The sequence below is a fragment of the Balaenoptera acutorostrata genome, chromosome 6, assembly GCF_949987535.1.
Source record: "Balaenoptera acutorostrata chromosome 6, mBalAcu1.1, whole genome shotgun sequence".
In the NCBI taxonomy this organism is placed as follows: Eukaryota; Metazoa; Chordata; class Mammalia; order Artiodactyla; family Balaenopteridae; genus Balaenoptera; species Balaenoptera acutorostrata.
In genome coordinates this window covers 40,357,453-40,383,297 of record NC_080069.1, presented here as the reverse complement: position 1 = coordinate 40,383,297, position 25,845 = coordinate 40,357,453, and the positions used below count along the sequence as shown (strand labels likewise).

Genomic DNA, 25,845 nt, shown 5'->3' with positions numbered 1-25,845 from the left:
ATGCTAGTGTAAGCTAATATAAGCTTGGACTGGAGCCTAGAGAGGGCCAGGTAGAAGCAACACAAAATCATTAAGGGATTAAGGGCAAGACTTGAAAGAGCTGGGGGTTTGGGGGAAGCTCTCATTTAATATGACCTTGCAGGTTACAAAACTCTTGAGAAACCGTGATGAGCTTACCAACACAAAAATAATGGCATAATCTACAAATGACTATGAAAGTGTTTAGGGTCTTCAAAGAAGGGAAGAATAGTAGCCATAAGAATAAACAAGGAATCATGAAATTAAAAAATGCAGAAACAAAAAAGAACCAATTAGACGTGAAATATATAATCTTTAAAATAAAATACTCCCATGAGATAAACTTTAGACCAGAAACAACTAAATTTAGTGAATTATAAAATGCTACTGAAGAATTTACCTAGACTGAAAGAGATAGAAAATGTGAAAAAGTTGTTAAGAGACATGTGTGGAGAACAGATAGAGAAGCTCCAGTGCAGGAATTCTGGAAGAACAGAATAAAGGAATTGTCAAAGAAGCAATTTTCAAAAAAAAAAAAAAAATGGTTGAGATTTTTTCAAAATTGAAGAGTCCTCAAATTAAAAGTACATATTAAGTGTCAACCAAGGTATATTCTTTTTAATATACCACTCCTAAACACAATGCACTGAAACTGAATAGCACTGAGGATAAGGATAAAACCTTAAACAAGTGGAGGCATAGACATTTTGATAGAGGAAAAAGCAAATGCAAAGACGCTGGGATGATAAAAAGATTTTCATGTTCTAGAATAGCACTACTCAAGGTATGGTCCACAAATTCTTTGTTACTGGTCCATGGCAACAAAAGCCTAGGAATTAAAATGAAGTGTTCAGAAACTTTTACAACAATTTTACATAAAATTATGTGTCTGGTGACTCTAATAACAGGAAATTGGAGCTTATATTTGCATTCCTTGGGGTGCCCTCTTCCATTTGTATAGTACTTCATTCTTACTGTATTTTATTCAATTACCAATCCATAACAAATTGGAAAATAAAAACTAGACCTTTGCTAGTTTAGAAGCACTGTCATAAAAACTATAAGATGGTCAGTGTGGTTGGAATGGTAAGAATACAGAGAGAGAGTAGGACAAGCTAAAGGGGGAGAGAAAGGTATAGATGGCTCATCTGGACCTCAGAGACTCTGATAATGGATATAGGCCATATATGTGGAAAATAACTGAAGGACTTTAAGCAGGACAGTGACCACTTCGTACAAAGAAACTGGAGGATACAAAAAAGTAGGGAAAGACCAGTCAGAGGCTATTGGAGTAGAGCAGGCAAGAGATGATGGCAGCCTGGACCAGTGTAATGGCAGAAGTGGTGGAGAGAAATAGAAAGATCTGAGAAATATTTTGGAGGTGAAATCAAAAAGCCCCAAGTGATGGATTGGATTAAGGGTAAGGGAGAAAGAAGGAGATGCCAAGAATAAGATTTCTTACAAGAGCAATTGGGTAGAGGGAGGTGGATACAGATGAATGGGTTTGTTTGGGGAGAGGTAGGGGAACAGAAGTCACGAGTTGAGTTTTAGAGAAGTTTATTTTGTGTCCAAGCGTACAAAATTAAGTCGGAAACTGGATACGTAAGTCTAGAGCTCAGAAGAGAGGTCTGGAAGATTATATGTATTTTGGAGTTATCAATACACAGATGTAATTTAAAATCACTGGAATGAGTATCATTTATGGAAAGTGTGTAGGGTGAGAAGAAAAGTTGAAAGAGGAGAAAAAGCAAAGAAGATAGAGAAGAAATACTCAAAGGAAAGTTTTTGAACACCACAGCCCCCTTTTTTGGCCTCAACAAATAAACCCAACTGATCTGTATTACATTTACTATAGCTTTTATTTCCAAGGTAATTGTTATCAGTGATTGCCAATGCACAGCAAAACTAAAGGATGATTATCAAAAGTTAGGAGAAAGAGGGAAAGGTGAGAAATATGTACAACTTCCCTCCCACCCATTTTACCAATAATGCAAATAATGACAAGAATTTACAATGATTCTTGAAGTTTCCAAGAAGCAATAAAAAGGACAGCCAAATGAGTAAGCAATCATTATTAAATAAGATTTTAAAATCATAAATGACAGTAGCTATGAGGAAAAGAGCTTTGTCAGTCTTGGTGGTGGGGGAACAGTCTTAAAAGCACTAAGTATATACCAATAATTCCATCGGAAACTTTGGAGCTAGCTTGTTTCATCTTCAGCCAACAATCAGAACCTCTCTCATTCCTCCTTATTCGCTCTACCCGTATTAGAAACCAACTAAAACAAAAGAAAATAAGAGTAACAGAAATCTACATTCAAGAAGCAGCACTTTGAATAACTGGACACCAGTAGTATACATTAGAAGTATCAACCTCAAAGAACAACTCCAGAAAGCTCTGCAGTCACCTTTTCCCTCAACTTACCATAATACCTGGTGCTTACAATACAGAAGTATTACACTAGCATAAGCTTCTAAACATTTTGAATTTTAATACATCCTGCATAGGATATATCAGTTATCATTCCTTGCTTAAGAACATATACAGTTACTACTTCTCTTCTATAAAATCCACACTAACCTTCCCATGAAACTGAACACCTGCTCCCGTAATGCCTTCTTCAACATTAGCTTTTCTGAGCTCCAAGCAATCCTTTCTACCTTACCTAAATTAGTCTACTTCTTATTGCCAACTTTGTTTCCTTCATGTTAGCTCCTATTTCTTTACCAAGCCTCATTTACTATCTTTCAAGTCCTAGCCTAAAACTTACTAATTTAAGAAATTTATTCCACATAAATCCAGGTGATTTTAAATTATTTACTCAGTAACTTTTTTCTCAATATGTCTATGTAATTTTTAAATTTTGTTTTTTAAAATATATTAATGTATTTTCTGTATTTTTTTATAATCACCATCATGACCCTTCACAAATGTAAATTGTGCTTTTTCTATTATACTATCAGCTCCTTTCAGAACACTATCTTTTGGGGAATAACAAAAGTATGAAACACAACGAAGAGCACGTGCCATGAGACCATTCTGTCAGGCTGGGAGAGGTGGCTGTTCTAATTAATGTGCAGAAATGAACAGAGAGTCAATAAAAATGAAGAATTAGGGGAATATGTTCCAAACAAAGAACAATAAAAATATCCAGAAGCAGATCTTAATGAAATAAAGGTAAGTGATTTGCCTGATACAGAGTTCAAAATAATGGTCATAAAGATGCACACCAAAGTTAGGAGAGTAATGCATGAACAAAGTAAGAACTTCAAAAAAGAGATAGAAAATATTAAAAATCCCCAAACAGAAATGATAGAACTGAAGACTACAATAACTGCACTGAAAAATACAATACGACGGTTTCAACAGCAGACTAGCTCAAGTGGAAGAAAGGATCAGCAAACCTGAAAACGGCAGTGGAATTTTTTCAAACAGAGGTGTAAACAGAAATAATGAAAGAGTGAAAATAGCTTAAAATATGCATTATAGGGGTTCCAGAAAGAGAGGAGAGAAAAGGAGGCAGAAAGGTTATTCAAGGATTAATGGCTGAAAACTTCCCTAACTTGGGAAAAGAAAGAGATGTCAGACAACTGGATCTAGGAAGCCTAGAAAGTACTAAAAAAGATAAATCCAAAAGGACCCACACCAAAACACATTATAATTAAATCATCAAAAGTTAAAGACAAGGAGAATCTTCAAAGTAGCAAGAGAAAAAGAAACTCATTACATACACAGGAACCCAGATAAGACCATAAACAGATTTTTCAGCAGAAACCTTGCAGGCTAGAAGGGAGTAAGATGATACACTCAAAGTTCTGAAAGGAAAAAATTGCCAATCAGGAATACTCTACCTGGCAAAGTTGTCCTTCAGAACTGAAAAAGAGATATAAGTTTTCCAGATAAACAAATGATGAAGGAGTTCATCAACACTAGACCAGTCTTAAAAGAAATGTTAAAGGGAGTTCTTCAAGCTGAAACAAAAGGATACTAATTAGTAACAGGAAAACACGAAAGTATAAAACTCACAGGTAAAGGTAAATATATAATTAAATTCAGAATATTCTAATATTGCAATGGTGATGGGTACATCACTTATAAATCTAGTTTACAGGTTAAAAGACAAAAGTATTAAAAATAAATGTAATTACAATAATTTGTTAATGGATATACAATGTGAAAAGATGCAAATTATAACATTAAACAAAATGTGAAGGAAGGGGAAGTTTTGGTATGCATTTAAAGTTAAGTAATTATCAGATTAAAATAGACTGTTTATATTTAAAATGTTTTATGTAAGGGTAGCGGCCTTGGCAAAAAAGAAAAACAAAATGTTTTATGTAAGCCTCAATGCACTGCCAAAACCTATAGTAGATACACAAAAGATAAAGAATTCAAAGCATACCACTACCGTAAGTCCCCTACATACAAACGAGTTCCATTCTGAGAGCACGTTCGTAAGTCCAACAAAACTAGCCTAGGTACCTAATTGGCACAATCGGCTACATAGTACTGTACTGTAATAGGTTTATAATATTTTTCACACAAATAATACATAAAAAACAAACAAACACAAAAAATAAAATGTTTAATCTTACAGTACAGTAAGTACTTGTACTTACAGTACTGTACTTGAAAAGTACAGTAGTACAGTAAAACAGCTGGCATACAGGGGCTGGCATCGAGTAAACAGGCAAGAAGAGTTACTAACTGGAGGAGGGGAGAGGAGAGATGAGAGATGATAGAACTGAAGGATCATCAGCAATAGAAGACGGAGGGCAAGGTGCAACTTCACTCATGCCTGATGCTGATGACATAGGTTCTGGTTCCTTGCTGGATTCAATTCTATCTACCCTCTTGAAAAAATAATCCAGGGATGTCTGGGTAGTAGCTCTTTTTTTCTCATCATAGATGACACAGCAGAACTGGTTTGCATTCTGAATGGCTGCTGCAACCTTTGTGTACTGTTCTACATTCAGCTCCTGTGCCTCAAAACTAACAATGCCTCCTCAAATAAAGAAAATCCCCTTGCCATTTCCTGTGTCGTGAATCTCTTTGGTTCTTCAGTTACTTCTTCTTCTTGTCTCTCTTCGTCCTTTCTCTGGGTCTCCAATTCCATCAGGTCTTCATTAGTAAGCTCCTCATGTTGCAGAGCAAGGAGTTCAATGAAGTCGTTCCCTTGCAGATCTAGCTTGAAATAAAGATACTGTACTACTGTACTCTATACAGTACTATACAGTAAAGTACACAAAAGCACAACCACTTGTAAAGGATGCACACAGATGACAGTGTACACCAGACACATGAACTAACTTACATGATTGGACGTGTGAACACATGTTTCCATCTTTGAAAGTTTGCAACTTGAAGGTTCGTGTGTAGGGGACTTACTGTACAGAAAATTATCAAATCACAAAGGAAGAGAGCAAGACAGGAAGAAAGAAACAAAGGAATTATAAAATAACCAGAAAACAATTAAAATGACAATAGTAGGCCTACACCTATCAATGATTACTTTAACTGTAAAGGGACTAAATTCTCCAATCAAAAAACGGAGTGGCTGAATAAATAATAAAAGAGACCCAACTATATGTTGCCTACAAGAGACACCTCAGTTTCTCAGTTTTAAGGACACACATCAACTGAAAATGAAGTGATGAAAAAATAAATTCAATGCAAATAGAAACCAGAAGAAAGCAGGGGTAGCTATACTTATACCAGAAATAAAAGACTTTAAGCCAAAGATCAACAAGAGAAAATAATAAGGTCATTATATAATAATAAAAGAATTGGACTTCCCTGGTGGCGCAGTGGTTCAGAATCCGCCTGCCAACGCAGGGGACAGAGGTTTGAGCCCTGGTCCGGGAAGACCCCATATGCCACAGAGCCACTAAGCCCATGCACCACAACTACTGAGCCTGTGCTCTAGAGCCTGCGAGCCACAACCACTGAGCCCGTGTGCCACACTACGGAAGCCCGCGCGCCTAGAGCCCATGCTCCACAACAAAGAGAAGCCACAGCAATAAGAAGCCAGCGCACTGCACGAAGAGTAGCTCCTGCTCGCCACAACTAGGGAGGAAGCCCGCATGCAGCAACGAAGACCCAATGCAGCCAGAAATAAATAAACAAATAAATAAATTTTAAAAATAATAATAATAATAAAAATAATAATAATAATAAAAGGATCAATTCATCAGGAGGATATAACAATTGTAAATATTTATGCACCCAACATAGGAGCACCTAAATATATAAAGCAAATATTAACAGATCTGAAGGAGGGAACAGACAGCAATATAAGAATAGCAATGAACTTCAAACACCCACTTTCAACAATGGATAGGTCATCCAAGACAGAAAATCAGTCTAAAAAAAACCACTGGAATTAAACTACACATTAGACCAGACGGACCTAACAGATATATAGAGCATTCTATCCAACAGCAAAAGAATACATAAACACACATGGAACATTATCCAGGGTAAATCATATCTTAGGCTACAAACAAGTCTTAATAAAGTTAAGAAGACTGAAATCATACTAAGCCCAACCACCATATAAAACTAGAAATTGATTGGGAATTCCCTGGTGGTCCAGTGATTAGGACTCCATGCCCTCACTACTAAGGGCCTGGGTTCAATCCCTGGTCAGGGAACTAAGATTCCACAAGCCATGTGGTGTGGCAAAAAAAAAAAAAAAAAAAAGAAAGAAAGAAAGAAAGAAAAGAAAAGAAAAGAAAACTAGAAATCAATTAGGAAAACTGGAAAATTCACAAGTACGTGGAGATTACACAATGTGTTCCCAAACAACCAATGAGTGAAAGAGAAATCAAATAATATCTTGAGAGAACTAAAAATGGAAACACAACATACCAAAACTGATGAGATGCAGCAAAAGCAGTTCTAAGAGGGAAGTTTATAACAATAAATGCCTGAAAAAAGAAAGATCTCAAATAAACAACCTAATTTTACACCTCAAGGAACTAGGAAAATAAGAACAAACTAAGCCTAGAGTTAGCAGAAGGTAGAAAATAACAAAGATCAAACAGACATAAATGAAATAGAGACTAAAAAGAAAAAAAAGATCAATGAAATTAAGAGCTAATTTTTTTAAAAGATAGAATAGACAAACAGTGAGACTTTCCAAAAAAAAGAGAGAGAGAAATTATAAATGAAACAGGAGACATCACATCAGATACCTCAAAAATACAAAGGATCATAAGAGACCACTATGAAAAATTATACACCAACAAATTGGACAACCTAGAAGAAATGGAAAAAAATCCTAGAAACATACAAGCTACCAAGACTGAATCATGAAGAAATTAACAGAAAATCTGAACAGACCAATTACCAGTGAGGAAACTGAATCAATACTCAAAAACCTTCCAAGATAACCCCAAGACTAGATGGCTTCAATGATGAATTCTACCAAACATTTAAGCAAGAAATAATAGCAATTATTTTCAAACTCTTCCCCAATTAAAAGAGGAGGGAACAATTCCAAATTCATTTTACAAGGTCGGCATTACCCTGATACCAAAGTCAGAGAAGAAATTTTAAAAACAAGAAAATTATTGGCCAATATCCCTGATGAACTTAGATGCAAAAATCCTCAATAAAATGTATTAGGAAATCATATTCAACAATACATTAAAAGAATCATACATAAACCATGATCATCTTGCACCCTGAGATGCAAGGATGGTTCAACATATGCAAATCAATCAATGTGATACACCACATTAACAAAATGAAGGATAAAAATCATATAATCATCTCAATAGATGCAGAAAAGCATTTGACAAAATTCACCATCCATTCATGATAAAACTCAACAAACCAGCATAATAAAGGCAATATATGACAAGCCCACAGCTAATGTCATACTCAACGATGAAATACCAAAAGCTTTTCCTCTAAGATAAGGAACAAAACAAGGATGCCCACTCTCACCACTCTTATTCAACACAGTACTGGCTTGAGCAATTAGGCAAGAAACGGAAATAAAACGCATCCAAATCAGAAAGGAAAAAGTAAATTTTCTCTATTTGCAGTAGACAAGATATCGTATAGAATCCCTAAAAACAGCACAATGTTAGAAGTAATAAATGATTTCAGTAAAGCTGCAGGATACAAAATCAATATACAAAAACCAGCTGCATTTCTATACACTAACAATGAAACATCAGAAACAGAAATCAAGAAAACAAACTTACTATAGCATCAAAAATAATAGTTAGGAATAAATTAACCAAGAAGGTGGAAGATCTGTACACTGAAAACTGTTAAGACACTCTACTCTTATGTTCAAAGCAGTATTATTCACATAGTCAAAGTATGAAAACAATCTAACTGTCCATTGATGGATGAATAGATAAAGAAAATGTGGCATATAGATATACAATGTAATATTATTCAGCCTTAAAAAAAAAAAAGGAAATCCTTTCATTTGCTACAGCATGGATGAAACTGGAGGGCATTATGCTAAGTGAAATAAGCCAGAAAAAGACAAATACTGCATGGTGTCACTTACATATGAAATGTTAAAAAAAAAAAAAAGAATTGGAACAACTCAGAAACAGAGAGCAGGAAAGTGGTTGCCAGGGGATATGGGACAGGCGGAGGAGGCAATAGGGAGAGGTTAGTAAGAGTGATACAAACTTTCAGGTGTTGAGATGAATAAGGTCTGAGGAAGTAATGTATAACATGGTTACTATACTAGATAACACTGGATTGTATGATTGAAATTTGCTAGGAGAGTAAAACTGAAAAATATTCCCTCACACACAGACACAAAGGTAAACATGTGATGTGATGGATGGATATGTTAATAACTCAATGGGGTAAATCCTTTCACAATGTATACATATACCAAATCATCACAGTGTACACTTGAAATATCTTACAATTTTATTTGTGAATTTTACCTCAAAAAGATGGGGGGGGAAGAATACATGAAATAACTTAAAAGTAGGCTTCTAAACATCAATGAGAACAACTTTATTTATACTTATTTATAAATAAATATATTTATATTTATTTCCATTATCGTTTAGCAAGTGTTTTGAAATATAGAGAATGCAGAGGATCACTGCCTCAATTATCACATTATATAAGAATCGAGTTCTAATTAATGTTTTACTACACTTAAAACTACTAAATTGATATATATATATATATATATATATATATATAACATAGCTCGGTAATAAATTAACAAATCTGATGTCAATGTCCAACAATAAAAATCATGTAGATTCTATAAAATGGGACTATTCCTACCCATATGTATCAAACTATAAAATGCTAAACTCTGGTACTATGATTAAGAATTGTGATACTAAATTATCTCTGAGACAATAACTGATCAAATTTTACATACACTGAATTTTAGGAGCAAAAGTTTACCTACTCAGAAGGATACTACTTGGCAGATGTAGTTATATTTTCAGAGGGATATTAAATTAGCTGTTTCTAGTAGATGTAACCAGAAGGTGATTGGAAAGCCATCTGATATGTGTAGATTATCAACAAAATAAAATTTCTTTTAAACTATGAATCTTGGCTCCAAGCCTTCTAAATTTACATATTATCTGATATAAGTAACTGTTTTCCACACTGCTTATTTTTAAGTTAAAAGTAAATCACTAAGATCACTAAAACAGCATTCCAAATATAAGGATATTTCATTAAAATTTTATCCAAATACCAATGTTAAAAGAAGCAAGACTTACATATATTAATTCTAAAAATGCTCCTGGCTGTCAAAATCTCTGTGCCTTTCCTCTGCGTAACTAATTTAATGAAGTTTAACAGTATACTACCATATAACAAAAGAATAAAACAAGTATGTCTTACCTAGTTACTTTGCAGCTCGATTCAATCAAGTCATTTTCAAAGTCAAGCAGGCTAGAAGGCAGATTATATTCCAGTGGGGATGTCAGTCTTTTCAAACGCAATAGACCAACACAAAATTTTGCTCCCATCTCTTCCAATTCTCGAGTACCAATCTGTAAACCCTAAAAATAAAGAAATAATAAACATGTAACTAGGACATTTGCTATCCTCTGGCTGTATCTCACTAAAATTACATAAAAGGAATTTGTAACTATATTAATAAAATAAAAGGCTGGCACTTTGTATGAACCTAGGACTCATAAGCACAGTGTCTTAACAACATAAGATTATTTTAAGTCGCAAAGGAAACTGTCTTAAAAAACCGTTTCTAAAATGTCTATGCTCAATCACTGCGTGCAAATTATTTTCACCAACACACTGGGGAGGAAAAAACAGATAAACATCTTGTGGTTAAGTTATTCTTGGAGCTCATGGGTGAAATTATATTTTTACAAGATCTTGCTAGTACTTCTTGTAATCTACTACTTGTATGCCGATGTTGAAATATTATAGTGCTACAATCAAGGCTCCAATTTGTATACTTGAACATTACTTTATACATACTTTTCCTGAATGATAAAAAGAAATTGCTGAGTAAAAAACAAACAAAAGAAAGGTAACTATGTCAAAAAATAATCAGATGAATCTAAGCTAATGAGGCAGCAGTAAAATAAGTTCTTATGTTCCATGTCAGATGACAATGCCCATTTCAAAGGCGGTCTACTAACGCAAAAACAAAATTTTACCACAACCTTTTTTTAACCAATAGTTTCTCAATAAACAATAAATGGTTTACCAAAAGTTAAACATTACCAAATAAAAGGATAAAAATGGACTGTAAATCAAGACACTGCTTATCATTTAATTTTCAGATAAAAATCAATCTCTAAAATAAATGCAATCCTTACACCAACAAAGGTTGCAGGTGTAGATGAGAGCAGACTAGACTTTCAATGACCAGACTAAAAGCACACAGTAACTGAAGAGATAAATTATAAAAACTGTTATTTACTCTATGTAACACCTGCCTTCATAATAATGATTGACTGATTGTTTAAATAGCTTGGCCATCTCCAAATATTCTAAGAAATGTGACCTAACTGACTTAGAAAATGCATTTGCCTTCTTAATCTAAGAGCTTTAGAAAGGCTATGCCTATTTCTGAATTAGCTCATCAAAAATAAAAATAAAGAATATTTGAAGCCTAAAATTCAGTAATATAAGAACATTCTTGAGGGTGAAGAGATTTGTTTCTTAAAATATTATTAGACTTACACAACTTATTAGCTAATATTAACAAGTTTGTAAAGTATACATTATGTGTGGGGGGGAGGATGGGGGTATATGGGAATTCTGTAGTTTCCACTCAATTTTTCTGTGAATCTAAAACTCCTCTTTAAAAAGTTTATTGGGGGGCTTCCCTGGTGGCACAGTGGTTGAGAATCTGCCTGCCAATGCAGAGGACATGGGTTCGAGCCCTGGTCTGGGAGGATCCCACATGCCGCGGAGCAACTGGGCCCACGGGCCACAGCTACTGAGCCTGCGCATCTGGAGCCTGTGCTCTGCAACGAGAGGCCGCGACAGTGAAGGGCCTGCGCACCACCATGAAGAGTGGCCCCCGCTTGCTGCAACTGGAGAAGGCCCTCGTGCAGAAACGAGGACCCAGCACAGCCATAAGTGAATAAATTAATAAATTTATAAAAAAAAAAAAAAAAGTTTATTGGGACTTCCCTGGTGGCGCAGTGGTTAAGAATCCGCCTGTCAACACAGGGGACACGGGTTCGAGCCCTGGTCCGGAAGGATCCCACATGCCATGGAGCAACTAAGCCCATGCGCCACAACTACTGAAGCCCGCATGCCACAACTACTGAAGCCCACAGGCCTACAGCTCGTGTTCCACAGCAAGAGAAGCCACCACAATGAGAAGCCCATGCACTGCTATGAAGAGTAGCCCCTGCTCACCGCAGCTAGAGAAAGCCCGGGTGCAGCAACAAAGACCCAATGCAGCCAAAAATAAATAAACTTATTTTAAAAAGTTTATTAATTAAAAAAAACTTTAAAAAAGTATACGTTATGATCAAAGCACTGAATTTTAGATGTAAAAAACTTAGCTTATTATTAGTAATAAGACATACTCCTCTCCATAGGAGTTTTAAATCAATGTAACTCTATCAATGGAAATCACATAAAGTACATATATGCCAATGTAAATCGTATAAAAGAAAAATGACTATATATTAGGTATCCATTTTATTTTTAAAATTTTATAAAGTAATTTTTAGAAAACTCGTCTAATGTTTTATGTTTCAAAATATATTTTAGCAATTTTTTAAACGTGGTTTTTTCAATGACTAAATAAATTTATCAAAACACAAAAAGAACATTTAAAAAAATCCAATGAAAGTCTATCAGTAGAATCCAAATATAGTAAGAAAGTGCTACTATTATTATGCAACAGATGATTTCAAGGGGCATACAAGTCTCAGCTTCCCTGACTTCTCTCCCTACTCCCAGAGACCAGTTTCACAGACACTGACGCTTTAACTTACCTTCTCCAGCTGGACTGCATCTCTTTAAGAACAAAGAATTTATAGTCTATTTCCCTAAATCATAGGAACTACCTACGGTCCTTTACAAAAATGCCTGTCAAGCTTTTTTCCATCCCACACACTTACAGTCCACTAAAGCAATGATTAGGAGGCAGGGTTTGTGGGCTGGAGTGCTCATGCTCCTCTCTTACCACAATCGTGCCTTTGGTAGTCTAGAAGACACTGTTTTACAATATTTGAAGAGATTTCAAAAGATAGCACATTTTGGAAGAATAGTATACTGTGGTCAACGTAAATCTTAGGGAAGAGTCACTCTACAGAAAGTACTGAAATTTCACTAAGTTCTACCCATCTAGGCCCCCAAAGTTTGAACGCCAGTTGCAAAATCTATACAATTTTCTCCCAGTTTGTTACAGACTGGAAAAATCATTTAAGCTTTCCATTTGAACATTTTGGCATCAATCATAATATGTTTACATTTTTAATACTAACCAATTGGAAGATTTTTAACTCTTTCTAAACATAAAGTTATAATCACTTTTATGTGAGGTATATGAAAATCACTATGAGATTCAGATTCCTCTTGCCCATGTCAAAAAAACAAAACACAACAAAACAGAATGAGTAGAATAATTAGCATGACACCTGAAAAGCTTTTTGTGGCAAGGCAAGAAAAATAAATATCCGAGTTTACAGTTGCTTACCTAAGGTCCAATTCATTGCCTTTTAAGTTCTCAATCTTTTGTGGTACATACATACAATGGAATATTACTCAGCAATAAAAAAGAACAAAATAATACTATGTGTAGCAACATGGATGGACCTAGAGATTGTCATACTGAGTGAAGTAAGTCAGACTGAGAAGAACAAATATTGTATGATATCACTTATATGTGGAATCTAAAAAAATGGTACAAATGAACTTATCTACAAAACAGAAATACAGTCACAGATGTAGAAAACAATCTTATGGTTACCAGCAGGGAAACGCGAGGAGGGATAAATTGGGAGATTGGGATTGACGTATACACACTATTGTATATAAAATAGATTAACTAATAGGGAACCACTGGATAGCACAGGGAACTCTACTCAGTACTCTGTAATGACCCATATGGGAAAAGAATCTAAAAAAGAGTTGATATATGTATATGTATAACTGATTCACTTTGCTGTACACCTGAAACTAACAAAACATTGTAAATCAACTATACTCCAATAAAAAATTTTTTTAAAAGTTCTCAAACTTTAAAATTAAAAAATTCAAAGTCACCTAACATTTAATTACTCTTAAATTTCAAAAGTAAAGTCTGAACTCATTGTTTCCCATAAAAGCCTATGGTACCACAGAAGAGGAGTCTTAGAAAAGAAAAAAAAATTAGTGAAGGAATATGCATTTAAAAGTCACACACACATAAAATCTAAATTAAAAAAAAATTTATAAGTAAGTGTAATGTGTTTATTTCTAAATGCATAAAAATATATTTACATCCAATGAATTAAAATGATAGAACATTTTATTAATAATGTACTACTTGCACAGCTTATTATAAATTACTAACTTATTTAAATGTGTATTACAGCATGCTTTCTTAAAAATTATGACTGTAAATAGACTCAACCAAGATTTCATAAGGATCCAAAGCAAGCTATTTAGTTCAGAGAAGTAAAAAAAACAAAAACTGTTCTTAAGATCGCATATAATTCAATTCCATTATTGCAAGTTACATTTAGCTCAGTATAACAAACATATCATTTAATACATACTTGAAAACTACTAGAGCATATATGGAAGACTTGAAATATTTTTATGGCTGGAAGTCCTGAGATGTTTTACCTTATATTTTCCCTGATCACAGCCACACAAAGTACTCTCCATGGTATAGCTTCTTTGTACTCCTATCTCTCTCCAAACTACAACACGTGCTGTAGATTCTTTAGATTTTTCTACTACGAAGCTACAGCTGCTCATGCAAAATGCTGGGGCAATATGGCTCAGAATCTTAGGCAAAGTCTGCAAAGATAAGAATGATAAAATATTTCAAGAGCTTTCTTTTTTTGTCATTTAAAATTATTTTAATTTCTAAATTTTGAAAAATTTTTATGAAAACATAGTCATTAGAGCAGTCACGTGGATCTTCTTCCTATATCCCTTGCTATTCAAAACATTGAAAGAATCCTCTTACTAAATTAGACTTTTCTGCTTTCCTAGACAAATATTAATCAGAAAAGAGAATGAACGAAAGGATAATATTCGTAGTAGCAACCAGTAAGTGGAATAAAACCATGTAAGAAAACCATGTTTTAAAATACGAAGAAAAACATATTTCAAAAAATGAAGAAACTTTAGTCATGAAGATGGCTTGACTAAGAGATTTAACACTGTAAACGTCAATCAACCCTAAACGAAACAATAAAGCTAAGACACTCACAGTCTAAATGCCCACAACATTTCTGCAACTTAAAATTATTTTCAGGTTCACATGAAAATGAAATATAGCAGTATACCCTGGGGAATTCTGAAAGAAAAGGCTATGACTGGAGAAATAATCTGACAGATAATTACATATCTAACAGTTAAATGATGATACTGGTATAGGAATAGATGCATCTTTAGAAAGAGAGTTCAGAATTAGAACCAAAGGTATTTGTTAAAATTAGTATTATTATTAGTGAGGAACATTGATCATTCACGAAAAGCTGACACAACTGGTCAGCCACTGAGAAAAACCAGCTGAAGTCACTCTCCACTGAATTAACTCTAATTAGATTGTGAATTTAAATTTTAAATTAATAAGTTAAATTTTTAAATGAAACTACAAACAGTAAACATAGAACTCTACTTTTAAAATCTTAGAATGAGAAGTCTTTCTAAGCTTCAAAACCCAGAAGCTACTTTAAAAAAAAATCAACAAATATGATAAAAGTTTTAAATCACTACATATCATAAACAAAAAATTTTAATATACTTATAAAGAGTATACTTATAAAGTTATTTTAAAAATAATAATTAGATACTTGTATAAAAGTAAGTAGAGAATATGAGAAAAGGCTATTTTTAAAAAAGAGAGAGATAATAATTGGCCAAACATAGAAAAAGATACTTGACCTCATATATTATAATTACAGATACACAAACTAAAACCATCAGATATTTTTTTCACCTGGCAAAGATGACAGTAAGATGTTTGGAGAAACAGCACTATCATTCACTGGGGAGTATCAATTTGTACAATCCTTATAAAAAACAATTTGGCAATACTAATGAAGTGACCACCACCAAGGGACAGTGAACAATTTTGGTATAGTCGTACAATAATAACAAAAATACACAATGAACATCTTGTGTAGCTATCAAAAAGATGAAGACAGATCCAGATATGAGGACCTATGGCCAACAAACATTATGTGAAGAAAAAGTTGCTGTGGAGCGTTAAGAAAAAATAAAAACCACAAAAACTTGATATACTATGTTTATATACATCTATGAATGAATGTGCTTAGAGGTAAATCTCACAATACACATGGTGAAAGTAATTAATTAGTGATTAATTGAGAGAAGATGACTTTCACTCACTACTTTACATTTCTGGAGTGTTTCCATTTTTTAACATAACTCTAATCATTTTATTTATTTGGGAAAGGGGAAGAAGAGAGAGGACACCAAAAAGAAAATGTGCTTTGAAGTTTTGCTAGAGGGAGTGGTATGTTACTGAAACTTTTTTTTGGAAAATAACCTGGGGTGTTTGTTTAGGCGTAAATATAGTAAGAGAGACACTGTGACAAAATGAAAAGCACCCAGTACGTAAAACAATAGATCTCCCTTCAGTCCTAGGCAGACCTCAAAACACACCCATACATGTGGAAACAAGGTCTGTAACAGATGGCTGTATAAAATCAGCAGAGGAAGGAGATGCTGTTTAATAAATGGTGCTGAGACAACTGGTTATACATGGGGAAACTAAAATTAGACCCCCACATTTCATACAAAAATAAATTCCAAAAAATAAAAAAATAAAAATAAATTCCAAATTGATTAAAAATCTAAATGTGAGAAGCATTTTTAGAGGAAAAGCTTTCAGTTTTTCAAACTTGAGTATGATATTAACTGTGGGTTTGTCATAAACGGCCTTTATTATGTTGAGATATGCTCCCTCTATACCAACTTTGATGAGAGTTTTTAACATGAATGGATGAATTCTGTCAAATGCTTTTTCTGCATCTATTGAGATGATCATGTGATTTTTATACTTCCTTTTGTTAATGCGGCATATTACAATGACTGATTTGTGATTATGAACCATTCTTGCATCCTTAGAATAAATCCAACTTGATCATTGTGCATGATCCTTTTTATATATTGTTGGACTCGGTTTGCTAATATTTTGTTGAGGATTTTTGCGTCTATATTCATCATAGATACTGGCCTGTAATCTTTTTTGTAGTGTCTTTGGTTTTGGTTATCAGGGTAATGTTGGCCTTATAGAATGAATTTGGGAGTGTTCCCTCATTTTCAATTTTTTGGAGTGGTTTGAGAAGGATAGGTATTAGCTCTTCTTTACATGTTTGGTAGAATTCCCCTTTGAAGCTGTTGGATCCTGGACTTTTGTTTGCTAAGAGTTATTTTATTACTGATTCAATTTCACTACTAGTGATCAGTCTGTTCAGGTTACCTATTGCTTTGGCCAAAAAGTTCCTTTGGTTTTTAAGTAAAAATAAAAGACACATTTTTCATTTTCACCAAGAACTTTATTAAACAATGTATTCACCCTTTTGTTCCACTACCTTCTGCCATTTTTCAGGCAACTTTATAAGTCCATCTTCCCAAAGCTTTTTATCTTTTTGAGCAAAGAACTGTTCCAGGTGCCTTTTACAGTCTTCCAGGGAATTGAAATTTTTTCCATTAAGAGAATTTTCTAAAGACCGAAATAAATGGAAATCTGAAGGTGCAATGTCTGGCGAATACGGCAGATGAATCAGAACTTCCCAGCGAAGCTGAAACAGTTTGTGCCTGGTCATCAAAGAAACATGCAGTCTTGCATTATCCTGATGGAAGATTGTGTGTTTTCTGTTGACTAATTCCAGACACTTTTCATCAAGTGCTGCTTTCAGTTGGTCTAACTGGGCGCAGTACTTGTTGGAATCAATTGTTTGGTTTTCCGGTAGGAGCTCATAATAGAGGACTCCCTTCCAATCCCACCATATATACAACATCACCTTCTTTGGATGAAGACCGGCCTTTGGTGTGGTTGGTGGTGGTTCATTTCGCTTGCCCCGCAATCTCTTCCATTCCACATTGTTGTACAGTATACACTTTTCATTGCTCATCACAATTTGTTTTAAAAATGGAACGTTTTCATTACGTTTCAGTAGAGAATCTCACACGGGAATAAGGTCAAGAAGGTTTTTTTCGCTTAACTTATGTGGAACCCAAACATCAAAGCAATACACATAACCAAGCTGGTGCAAATGATTTTCAACGCTTGATTGGGATATTTTGAGTATGTTGGCTATCTCCCACGTGGTATAACATTGATTTTTCTCAATTAATGTCTCAATTTGATTGCTATCAACTTCAACTGGTCTACCTGACCGTGGAGCATCATCCAGCAAGAAATCTCCAGCACGAAACTGCACAAACCACTTTTGACACGTTCGATCAATCACAGCACCTTCTCCGTACACTGCACAAATCTTTTTTTGCATTTCAGTTGCGTTTTTACCTTTCTTGAAATAATAAAAACCAATATGACAAAAATGTTGCTTTTTTTCTTCCATTTTCAATATTAAAATGGCTACACAAAAATACACCCATTTTGATAAGTTTTTTAAATGCATGCTGACATGACAGCTGTCACAATACAATCTAACAAAATTATTTTGAATGAAGTTAAAGACAACTAAATGCTACTAGAGCCATCTTATGGAAAAAACCAAACAAACTTTTTGGCCTACCCAATATATCTTCCTGATTCAGTTTTGGAAGATTGTATATTTCTAGGAATTTATCCATTCCTTCCGGGTCATCCAATTTGTTGGCATAAAACTGTTCATAGTATTCTCTTATGTTGTTTGTATCTCTGTGATATTGGTTGTAATTTCTCCTCTTTCATTTATTTTGTTTATTTGGGACCTCTCTCCCTTCCTTAATGAGCCTGGTTAAAGGCTTATCAATTTTGTTTATCTTTTCAAAAAAAAAAAAAACAGCTCTTGGTTTCATTGATTTTTTCTATTTTTTTTTTGGTGGGGGTCTCAATTTTATTTCCACTCTGATCTTTATTATTTCCTTCCTTTTGCTGACTTTGAGCTTTGTTTGTTCTTCCTTTTCTAATTACTTTGGATGATAGGTTAGGTTGTTTATTTGGGATTTTTCTTGTACGGGATACAAGATTAAAATACAGAAATCTGTTGCTTTTTTATACACTGATAATGAACTATCATTAGTTCAGGAATCCAAAACTAATTCCATTTAAAACTGCATCAAAAAGAATAAAATACATAGGAATAAACTGAAAGACCTATAATCTGACAATTATATAACACTGATGAAGGAAACTGAAGATGATACAAAGAAATGGAAAGATATCCCTGTTCATGAACTGCAAGAGTTAATATTGTTGAAATGTCCATACTACTCAAAGCAATCTACAGATTTAATGCAATCCCTATCAAAATATCTAGAATACCCAGGACATTTCTCAGAGAAGTACAACAAATAATCCTAAAATTTATATGGAACCACAAAAGACTATAAAGCAATCTGGAGGAAAAAAAAAAAAAAAAGCTGGAGGTATCACTGACTTCCTGACTTCAGACTACACTACAAAGCTACAGTAATCAAAACAGGAATGTACTGGCACACACACAAAAAAACCCTGACATATCAAGCAATGGAATAGAGAGCCCAGAAATAAATGCACTAACATATGATCAATTAATCTATGACGAAGGAGGCAAAAATATACAATAGGAAAAACACAGTCTCTTCAATAAGTGGTGGTGGGAAAACTGGACAGCTACATGTAAAAGAGTGCAATTAGAAACATTTTCCATACCATATGCAAAAGTAAACTCAAAATGAATTAAAGACCTAAATGTAAGGCTGGAAACCATAAAACTCACAGAAGAAAACATAGGCAGAACACTCGTTCATGTAAGTCACAGCAATATTTTTTTGATCTGTCTCCTCAGGTAAAGGAAACAAAAACAAAAATAAATAGCTAGGACCTAATCAAATTTAAAAGCTTTTGCACAGCACAGGAAACAACTGACAAAATGAAAAGACAACCTACGTAGAGGGAGAAACTATCTGCAAATGATATGACTGAAAGAGGTTAATATCCAAAATATATAAACAGCTCATACAACTCAACATCAAAAAAACCCCCAACCAACCCAATTAAAAAATGGGCAGAAGAACTGAATAGATATTTTTCCAAAGGAGACATACAGATGGCCAACAGGCACATGAAAAGATGCTCAACATCGCTAATTATTAGAGAAATGCAAATCAAAACCAAAATGAGGTATCACTTCACATTGGTCATAACGGCCATCATCAAAAAGTCTACAAATAATAAATGCTGGAGAGGGTGTGGAGAAAAGGGAACCCTCCTACACTGTTGGTGGGAATGTAAATTGGTACAACCATTATGGAGAACAGTATGGAGGTTCCTTAAAAAACTAAAAATAAAGCTACCATATGATCCAGCAATCCCACTACTGGGCACATATCCAGAAAAGACAAAAAACTCTAATTCAAGATGATACATGCACCTCAATGTCCACAGCAGCACTATTTACAATAGCCAAGACATGGAAGCAACCTAAGTATCCACCAACAGATGAATGGATAAAGAAGATGTGGTGTATATTATACAATGGAATACTCTCAGCCATAAAAAAGAATGAAATTTTGCCACTTGAAACAGCATGAATAGACCTGGAGGGTATTATGCTTAGTGAAATAAGTCAGACAGAGAAAGACAAATACTGTATATTATCATTTATATGTGGAATCTAAAAAAATAAAACAAATGTATATAACAAAAGAGAAACAGACTCACAGGTATAAGGAACAAACTAGCCATTACCAGTAGGGAGAGGGATGGGGTAGTGGCAAGATAACAGTAGGCGATTAAGAGATACATACTACTATGTATAAAATAAACAATGCATGAACAATACAAGGATATACTGTACAGCACAGAAAATACAGCCAACATTCTATAATAACTTTAAATGGAGTATAATCTACAAAAATAGTGAATAACTACACTGCACACCTGTAACTAACGTAATATTGTAAATCAAGTCTACTTTAATTAAAAATATGTGAAAAGCAAAAAAAATTAGAAGAAACATTTAAAACGAAAAATCTGAAACAAAATGGCAACATTTACTGAATCTGAGTAGTTCCTATATGTTAAATTATTTTCTGTAGTTTTATGAGTGTTTGAAATTCAAAAATTCCTGCCTTATCTGTAATAATTACCCTGTATCCCATATCTTCCACAACATCACATGAAGCTGCATTGTCATTCGTGTGCCACACTGTCTCTTTGATGCTGCAGCCATACATAAATACATTCTTCTTTCGGGAGTGGCCATGATAATCACAATAAACCTTGAAAAGATAATATATTTTAAAAAGAAAATCCTTCAAATTCATATATTGCCAAGTAAAGCTAGCTAATATGAAGCCAATAAACAGTTCTGTGTTCCTTTGTCCTTTTATTGTAACTGAGCCACCATTTAACAAGTAGAATCAATAAAAGTAATAATACATATCTACTTTTGGAAAGGATCTATGATTAATCTTAGAATGGCTAAATCCTTTGCAGGTAGGTCCTGCGTCAAGCCACGAGTTGCACTCTTTCTCTTGTATCTACTATTCATCACTTAAAAAACAATAAATTCAATTATAGGTCAAATCTACAGCTGCACTCATCACTGCCCCAAGGGTTGTTAAAATATTTACCTAATTTAAGAGAACATAAAAAATGCTTTCATGAAAAACATTTTAAAAGGGGGCATGGTTTCCCTTTAATTTTTAAGAGCATCATTTTAAAAATAGAAAATGGACAGATTTGCATGCCAATTTTGCCCCTCTGCAAAGTGTTCTATCTTTCCCAAAGGAAGACTAACTCATTTAAAGACTAAAAAAATGGAAACATTCTAAACAAAAGTTGCTGAAAACAGAAGAAATACACATACACAGTTCAGGAGAGTCTCCCACCATGCCTATACTACCTTTCCTATGTGTATAGTCAAGACTTACCTGCTTTAGAACTAGCTAAAGAGCTCAGAAATAAGTTTCTACTAGTTTGAGAATTTGGAAGATACCTATTGTACTTTTACCTTGATATTGTTCAAACAGTGAAGTTAAATAGCTAAAACTTACAGCCAGGAGTTACCAATATTCATAAACAAAACAGAAAAGTAAAGGGCTCATGAGAATTATAAAAATTAAATCTAATGAAATAAGAATATCGATACACTGTATTAATTTGACAACATAATTAATACACAAGTGGTGGATAACAAAGATGTGTTAAAGAAACTGCTTTTGAAATTAACACCCAGCTTTTACAACCAGAAAATAATCTACAAAATACTAACTTACAACAAAATCACCTCTTTGACTATACAAACAAATATTGCCGCTTACCAGTGGTAAACGCTTCACTGCAGCCAGATATTGCAGCAGACCCTTGGCATGATAAATTGTAGGATGTAAATCTGGATTTGGACTTTGCCACTGTCTGTTCAAATCCTCTCCACTTAAAGAACAGCGGTGACTACACATATGTAAACACAATGACAAAGATTGGTACCAATAAACTCTTACATATACTTGATTTAATTTTATGATCCTATTCCACTAAATATTTCTAACAGGTATAAGTGGTGTGCTCACCAGAATGCATATTATAGTCAGTAAGTAAACATTTATTTAGCATTTGCTATGTGCAAGATCTTGTGTTACATGCATTTAACTGTGGTAAGCTTGCAGTTTTATAAATCAAAATTTTCAAGCTATAGGAAAAATTCTCCATTCTGGGGTTTTGTTCCATACACCATAAAATTTATTCATGGTCATATTTTCCATTCTAACTACATAATAATCATTTCTGTATTTTGATTGTATCAGTTATTATTAAAAGTGCTATCTGGGCCCTCCTTCTAAGAAAGATAAGTATTGTGTATGAAAAGCACACATTCTTGCAAAAATTCAAATACATTTTCATTAATCGTAGGTATTAAGTATTAAAGCCACTGAGCAAAAATTTAAGCAAACGGTCAGAAGGTGATAACAGAAATATAAACAGAATTCTAACTGGTCAATATGTTTCTGAATTAAAACTAGACATAAAGTCTCATTTTAGTTCCATAATCATACTACCTAAAAAGAAATTATTCTATTTTTTTAATTCAAAAATTTCCTAAATATGAGAAATATTCATGGTTCTTTTATTGAATAAATAAATATGGTGTCCTTGACTTTGGAGATGCTCATGACAGTTAGACTAACTCCCCCCTTTCAGAAGCACTAAAGAGACCTTGGTCTAATTGACACAATAAATGAACTGTACCAACTATAAGCCACCTCCACTTAAAAAGTAACGTTCCAGTATTTCCACTCTAAAGAATTCCTACTCATATCAAGAAGAGGTTAGCAGATGGAGCCAATATTCCATACTAGTGGAAAGAGATCCCAGAAGATTCTAAATCTTAAAACAACCTAAGACCATGCCATGACAAATAAAAAGGACTACAAGACAATGTGCTAAAAATCTTTTTCATATCCCAATACTGTGATTTTTCTAAAACAATTCAAGCAGACATACATTTTATAAAATCATATTCTCATGAATAGATACAGAATTTCTCAAAATATCATAGTACTAACAATATACAAATAATATTTTCATTTAAAAATTTATCAGATTAATTCTTCACTAAATTTTTTTTGTTCTAGAAAAATCACTAGATTTGTTTTTGAAATTAATGTGGATGCTATTATTTCAACAAGTTTATACAGGACAGCCACAACAATCTATAATATTTCTATAACTATTGCTTAACTTACTTTCCATTGATGACACCATCTGGATTTAGCATAGGGACAATTTTAAAAATATAGGATTCTCGTAAGCTCTGAGCAGTAGGGTTATTACTCATGAGATACTCCAATGTTCCTTTCATTACCCAACTTGCATTAGTCTCTCCAGGATGCACCCGAGCAGATAAGAAAACGTAAGGGCGATTTCCTAAAGTAGACATAAAACCTCAAATTAAAATGAACATCTACTAAAAGTCTGTATGATGTTTGACTTTGGGGCTTTAGAAATATTTTTACTCAATTGTGAATACTGATATAAAGTCAAAGTAGAACTCACTGTGCACCTACTATATACAAGCACTATACTAGGCCCGCTAGAGAAAACAGATATAAAACCCATATAAGTCATATCTTATATGAACATAACACATTAAATAGTATTTGAGTCATTTATTTCACAATGATTAATCTAACATATAAAATTAATTTTTTAATATTATCTTGGTTTCATAAAGAACAAGTATCTGGGGAAAATAGATGAAATATAAATTTATTTTTCATAAAGTCATGGAAAAAAGAAGGAAAATATAATCTTATTCCTGTTTTATGGTCGCTATGATAAGCACAGAACAATAGGTATATCTGCTCAGAGATTTACAAAGAAAACTATTTTTCACTATACATTTAGATATACAGGGCTACAAAATAACCATTCAGTTCATCTGCTCATATTTTCATGAATAGCAAGCTCTTTCTCTTTCCTGAAAATATTTTACCTTCTTAACAAAATTAGAACAGTTTTCTTATATGTATATATTTTTTACCATAGCTGTACATTTGAGGCAACTTTAAAAACATAAATGGCAGGGAAAAACAAGTAGCTATTCAGTACTAGCATCAAAATACTTGATAGGTTTATGGTAGTTTTATTTATAAATAAAATTAATTGTAAAGTCTTAAACTGATGGTATAATTTGTTATACTATACTTTGGGTATGACTTCTAAGAATAAGAACTACAGAATATTAGTATCAAGAGACCTCAGAGGTCATCTCAGGCAGCTCCCTCATATGAGGAATCTGGGGCCCAGAAGTGGGCCCGAGCTAGGTAGTAACAGGACCCACACTAGAACCCAAGACTTCGGATACCTATTCCTAGTACTAATGCCCTTACAAAATAGTCATGAAGCAAAGAAAAATAAGTAAGAATGATTGGTATTGTGAGTGAAGAAGACAAACTTACTGAATTGACAGATATGTTCATAATAATTAGACTCTGGCATTGCTGTTATAGTCACCAAGGGACAGCTGTTTCCAGACAGGGTTTCACATAACACATCTTTTCGAAAATAGATTTGCTGAGGATTGTGTGCTGATTCCAATTTTTGAAGATGCATCTTAATAAAAATTTAAAAGCAAAGTATATAGTCATTCAAAAACTCCCTATGATAAACAGAAATAAATGCATCCAGATCTTGAACATAACTAAAAGTGAATCAGATTCCTAATCCCTTCTCCAGGGATTAGGGTCCAGATGCAGTTAAACATCAGTATTTGGGAACTTGAGAAAGGGGATAGATACAGTTTGGATACCCTTAATAGTGCGATATAACCAGTGGGGTCAGCGGCAGCAGCCTGTATAAGCACATTAGTATTTCTGTAGCAAAGCATATGAAGAGTCACGCTAAGTAGAATCAATATTCTAAATAAGCTCACATCAATTCAGGCCAGGCTTTGCTGCCAAATGGGTTATGAAAATGCTTTTGGTTTTCAAAGGCTTCTGAATGTTGAAATTTTGTGACTATAGATCTGTTAATGGCAACCTAAAATATGGAGAATGAATATTATGCAGCACAAATTTTTTAACAATCTTTCCTGATTTCATATTAATAAAGGCTCATTGTAAAATGTCTGGAAGACACAGAAAGTACAAGAAAAAATTTTAAACACCCATAATTGCATCACCTAGATTACTACTAACAAATGCCAATATATATAAACAAAACTGTAATTACATGTAGGACTTTCTATAATCTGATTTTATCATTTAATAATTTATACATTCACATTAAGATATTCATAATTATAAATATTATGCCACATCATTAAACATGTTGAATATATGTCTTTTGAAAACACAAGTTTTAATGGTTTTAGTATATGGTCACACCAAAAATAAATTGTTCAATCCCTTATTTTAAAGATACTTAGTTGGTTTCCAAACTTTTGCCTATGTTCATTCACATAATCATGATTTACCATGTGGTCACTATTTCTGGGCTAGAAACTGTGCCAGGCATTGGGGATATAACAATG

General features: G+C 33.7%; 1 protein-coding gene across 9 annotated transcripts in view; it reads right to left on the bottom strand.

Moving 5' to 3' along the window:
* AGTPBP1 (ATP/GTP binding carboxypeptidase 1) overlaps positions 1-25,845 on the bottom strand; it is a 174,858-nt gene that overhangs the window by 15,725 nt on the left and 133,288 nt on the right. For 6 of the 9 annotated variants that reach the window (XM_057548960.1, XM_057548962.1, XM_057548967.1 and 3 more), the window contains 6 exons: positions 24,773-24,926; positions 23,558-23,738; positions 22,136-22,265; positions 20,960-21,091; positions 14,303-14,479; positions 9,878-10,038 (listed from right to left, as the gene is read on the bottom strand). In XM_057548960.1, the coding sequence (XP_057404943.1) occupies positions 9,878-10,038; positions 14,303-14,479; positions 20,960-21,091; positions 22,136-22,265; positions 23,558-23,738; positions 24,773-24,926 (935 nt within the window). Of the gene's footprint in view, positions 1-4,690; positions 5,204-5,333; positions 5,407-9,877; positions 10,039-14,302; positions 14,480-20,959; positions 21,092-22,135; positions 22,266-23,557; positions 23,739-24,772; positions 24,927-25,845 lie in introns of those variants that run through there. The other 3 variants (XM_057548963.1, XM_057548964.1, XM_057548966.1) reach the window with 3 other exon arrangements.